Source organism: Amphibalanus amphitrite, unplaced genomic scaffold (genome assembly GCF_019059575.1).
Source record: "Amphibalanus amphitrite isolate SeventyFive unplaced genomic scaffold, NRLGWU_Aamphi_draft 000054F_arrow, whole genome shotgun sequence".
NCBI classification, from domain to species: domain Eukaryota; kingdom Metazoa; phylum Arthropoda; class Thecostraca; order Balanomorpha; family Balanidae; genus Amphibalanus; species Amphibalanus amphitrite.
Window position 1 is genome coordinate 1178663 of NW_024881550.1, and position 4576 is coordinate 1183238.

The window sequence follows — 4576 nt, forward strand, 5'->3', positions numbered from 1 at the left end:
CCTCTTTCACCATTTCCTGGACCTTCTTTTTCTGTATTTTATACTGTTCATTGAGCAGCTTCTCTTGATCTTTGTCTTTGGTGTTTCGTTTTTCCCGGTTTATGGCCCTGCGTTTCTTGATAGCTTCCCTGATTTCATCTGTGACCCATGGCTTTTCTTTCACCTGTTGCCCTATCAGGCTTTTCTTGCGGTATGTTGCTTTTAACTTGCTGTTGGCCACTTCTGTCATCAGGCCATTGAGCTCCGCTATGTTTGTTATGTTCTCATTTCGGAGCCTTCTCTGCATCTCTTCTCCGAAGAGTTCCAATGAGCCAGCATCTACCTTCCAGAATTCTCTGACACTTGTCGTTCCCTTATTAAAGCTTTGGTTTCTTGTGGGTATTTCCATTCTGACCGAGATCATATGGTGATCTGAGAGGTCAAAAAGCTCCCTCTCTTCATCAATTGTCATGCTCTCAATACGCTGATAGCACCTCCTATTTGCGAGGACATAATCGATTGCACTATTTTGGTCCTGCCTTGACCATGTATATGTACCTTGGCAAAATTCTTCTAGGTTTAGCAGTATCAGTGATGATTTGTTTGTCCAGTCTAAGACAATTCTCCCATTTTCATCTTCTCTTTGATAGCCAAGCTGTCCAATGTGTCCGTTCATGTCTCCGAGCAACAATAGAGTCTCATCTTTTGCCATAATTGTTTCAATTATGTTATCAATTTCAGCTTTCATGTTTTTATTCCTCTCACAGTCTTCAGCAGATTTCCTTACAGACAGATATACAAGGATGATGTGCAACTTAAAACACCCTAATTCCATGACTGCATGCAAAATGTCTGTGCTACACGTTCTTTGTTTTGCAACACTTGTCCCTTGCTTAGTTTGGAACATTATCCGGAGTCCCCCTCCCTTCTTATCCCTCATCTCTCTCATACTCTCAATCATTGTAACACCTACAGAAACTTCATACTTTTCAAATTTTTGTTGTGTTTCTGTAAGACACAGTATATCACAGTTTGTTTTCAAAAGTTCTTCAAGCTCAAGAAGTTTATTTCTTGTGAGGCCCTGCACATTCACCATGTTGACTGTAACAGTTTTACTCTTTATCAGCTGATTTCCCCTTTTCTTCTTTCTTGGTAGTTCATTGGTTTCTGATGACCCTTCCTCGAAAGATCCTGTGTGTGGCAGTCCCCTTTTCCTCGAGTTCCTTTTTCAGCTCATGGAACTTCTTCCTCTCTTCTGGCGTTCTATCCAGGGATATGTATTTGTTTTCTATATTTACCTCTCATCCTCATGCGGTTCTTGTAGATTTCTTCTGCCTCTTCCCTGCTGGACAGTCTCACCAGCATCAGCCTGTTCTTCTTTGTCGTCTCATCTTTCTTTCCGAGCCTGATGATTTTTTCTGTCTTGAAGCTCCTGTTTTCTCCCATAAGCTTTTTCATCATTTCCTTGAATTGTTGTTCATCATGGTCTTTTCTTTCTTCAACATTGGCAGGCTTTGACTCGTCTATGTTGTGGAAGATCAGGTTTTGTGCTCTATTCTCCTTCTCTTTCAATCTCACGACTTTCTCTATGTTGGTTGTGTTACTCTCCAGGACTTGACTTTGTTGGGCCATCTGCCTCACCACACTTTCTTCCATCCCTTTGAGTTTATCACTCTGCTCTTCACTTTTCTGTTTGATAACATTGACTGCTTCAGACATTTCCGCTGTTCCCTTCATCGCAGACTGCAGTTTGCCAACTTGATCTTCTATCTTCTTTGCAGCTTCAGCATATGTTTTTGCTGGTTGTGTTTCTTTGATGCTTGTGATGATCACTTTCTCTTGCTGCTTCATGGCTGCCAGGATTTCTTGTTTTTGGGCCTTGATGGCAGAGATTATTGCCTGGTTGTCTTCCTGCACATTTTCTTTCTTGTCAGCCTTTGGTTGTGATTCCTCCTTCTCTTCTCCCATTGTGATGGCCCTTCTTGCAAGCTCTGGGAGGATAGCACGGCACTCCGAACATAACCAGAACACTCCCTTTGTCTCCTGGAGGGCTTTGTAGGTTTCCGACTGCACCTTCTGGCAATCCAGATGGAACCAGAACTTGCATCCATCACAACATACTCCATCTTGATTGTCTTCAACCTTGAGTCCACACTTCTTCTTGCTTCCTTTTCTTCTTCCTGGTCCTCCCCGGCAGATGTCGTGAGACGGCTGGCTCGTACCCGACGATGAGCGACTTCCAAATGGTTTATAAACATTAGAGTCTAGCCGCTTTACTCTACTTCCACCTTGTCCTTCCACATCCTGGTCATTTTTTTTTATTTATTTATTTATTTATTTATTTATTTATTTATTTATTCTATCACCAACAGGGCAACCCCCACTTACAGGTGAAGTCACAAAAAAACACACACACACGCACACACACACATACACACACACCTCATGCAGACAATAACAACCACGCCCGATAAACGATTGTATGAGCTCGATGTGCTATGCCTTGTCTATATATCTAAAATGTCAAATATGACAAGGATTAAAACGTAAAAAATGAACGGGAAGAGATGATAGGAAAAGATATACTGCAAAAAAGGAATAAAGTAAAATAGTGTTGTAAAAGACACTGCGCTAAATAGATGTTATGTACTTCACAACATGCTTTTTAAAAGCGCCAGGAGCATCAGCAAAAAAATCTGCTTCTGGTGAGCTACGTAAAAAGGAGTTCGCCACGTGTGACAATCTCACAAACAAACCTCGCTTCATAGTGTTCACACGTGGACAGGGTTCATAAAAAAGTCTGCTGGTGCGGACCGATCGGGTGGGTGCATGCATGCCGAAACTGCTGAGTAAGAGCCCGGAGTCATGACGTGAACCAAAAAGGTTTCGCATGAACATCAAATCGTGCTGGACTGTTCGGGATGATAGACGTGGCAGTCGGAAGTGGCTTAAGAGATCGGCATATGACAGCGATGAGATGTGTCGAGAGGACGTATGCGCACAAAGCCACATCAGAAACTTGTGCTGCACTCGATCGATCCGCACCGTGTGGGTTTCAGCCGCACCCGCCCATATCACGCTGCCGTATTCTAAAATCGAGCGGACGTTGGAGAAGTACGCATAGAGTAGTGCGTTGGTGTCAAAATTTGTTTTTCGGCCGGTTTGAAATGATCGAATGAGCAATCCTAGGCCACGGTTCGCCTTTTTAACAATTTCGTTGACATGTGAGGCGAATGTGAGCTTCGTGTCTAGTGTGATGCCGAGGTCTCTGATTTCTCCAACGTGCTCGAGCTCAGTGGCATTGATGAAATAATGGGTTTGGACGGGTGCACGCCTGAGAGTGATCGTGAATGACTTGCATTTTCTTGGGTTTAGGGCGAGTCCCCACCTGACAGACCAGGCAGCGAGTCGGTCGAGGTCGGCCTGCAGCAGTGGTCCGTCAGATGGCGAGACAATTTTGCGGAAAATTTTTTTAACGTCGTCGGCGTACATAAGGCAGCCGGCGTTAATTTCTTGCGGTAAATCGTTAATGAATAGTGAAAACAAAAGTGGTGCCAAAAGGGATCCTTCGGGAACTCCAGACAGAACTGACGTCCAATTTGACGTTTTGCCATTCACAATGACCCTCTGACGTCTTCCGGACAGATACGAGACGAACCAATTTAAAGCAATTCCTTCAAGTTTGTAGGACTGATTTAGTTTATGAAGAAGAAGCGAATGGTTCACGCTTTGAAAGGCGGCCGAATAATCTGTATATATAGCGTCCGTCTGATAACCGTCCGAAATGGCCTCCCACGCAGCCTTGAGGTACACAGCAAGGTTTGTGATACATGATCTCCGCGGTACGAAGCCATGCTGCTCAGTGCATAGTACCGGGGCAACATGCCTAAATAACTGGTCGTAAATTATCATCATCATTATCATTATAGTCATCATCGTCAGAGTCGAGTTCTTGAGTTTCGTTGAGCGCCTGTCCCACATTGTCAGTTCTTGTCTCTGTTTGAGCCTTAGCTCTATTTAGTTCTCCGTTTTTAGAAGTATCGGCCTGTGATTTATCCTTCTCCTCTACACTGGGTGACCCTGGTGGGGTTCTTTCAAGCGTATTTGATGGTTTAAATACGTCTCGATTCATGCCAGGCTGAGACGCCATATTGGGTTTAGATCATGCCCATGCCAGCATGCACGAGCAGGAACAGGAGGGTCAAATAGAAAAGTATGTGCAAAAACAGAATAACAAAACAATAATTCAGGCAGAATAATGCAACAAAAAAGAGTATAATATGCTGAAAACCAAAAATAAATATAGGACAAACGGGACACCCGACCTACCACGCGCCTTAACCGATCGCAAAAAAAAAAATGGGTGTGCCTCTGAAATAGGCGGTACGGAGCTGTTGGTGCGTTTGGGTCGCTGTTTTCGTTTCGATGAGGAGGGCGCCGCTCCTGAGTGCTTTTAGGGAATGAACTGGCCCTATATAAGTGTCAATGGACCGGCGAAGCAAAAAGGGGTTTGTGTGCCGGAAGCTCCCTTCCTCCCTTGTCACGATGGCGAACGCCGGTCCTTCGGGGATGGCTTGAGAGGGGGGGGGGGGGGGGG

The 4576-nt window shown here is 44.5% G+C and overlaps 1 protein-coding gene across 1 annotated transcript; it reads right to left on the bottom strand.

The window, feature by feature from the left end:
- Positions 1-714: 714 nt before the first annotated feature.
- On the bottom strand, positions 715-4161 carry LOC122378054. The gene is made up of 2 exons (XM_043358758.1): positions 3913-4161; positions 715-2291 (listed from the first exon to the last, which is right to left on the bottom strand). The coding sequence occupies exons 1-2, from the start codon at positions 4127-4129 to the stop codon at positions 1243-1245; spliced, it is 1266 nt and encodes a 421-aa protein (XP_043214693.1). The 5' UTR covers positions 4130-4161; the 3' UTR covers positions 715-1242.
- Positions 4162-4576: the final 415 nt, after the last annotated feature.

What these genes read in the sequence shown, in the direction of transcription:
- LOC122378054 (XM_043358758.1), bottom strand. Translation starts at nt 4,129, where the DNA reads ATGGCGTCTCAGCCTGGCATGAATCGAGACGTATTTAAACCATCAAAT. An exon ending in AGAACTCGACTCTGACGATG is followed by an intron (nt 2,292 to 3,912) that starts ATGACTATAATG and finishes AAATAAAAAAAA; the next exon opens with ATGACCAGGATGTGGAAGGA.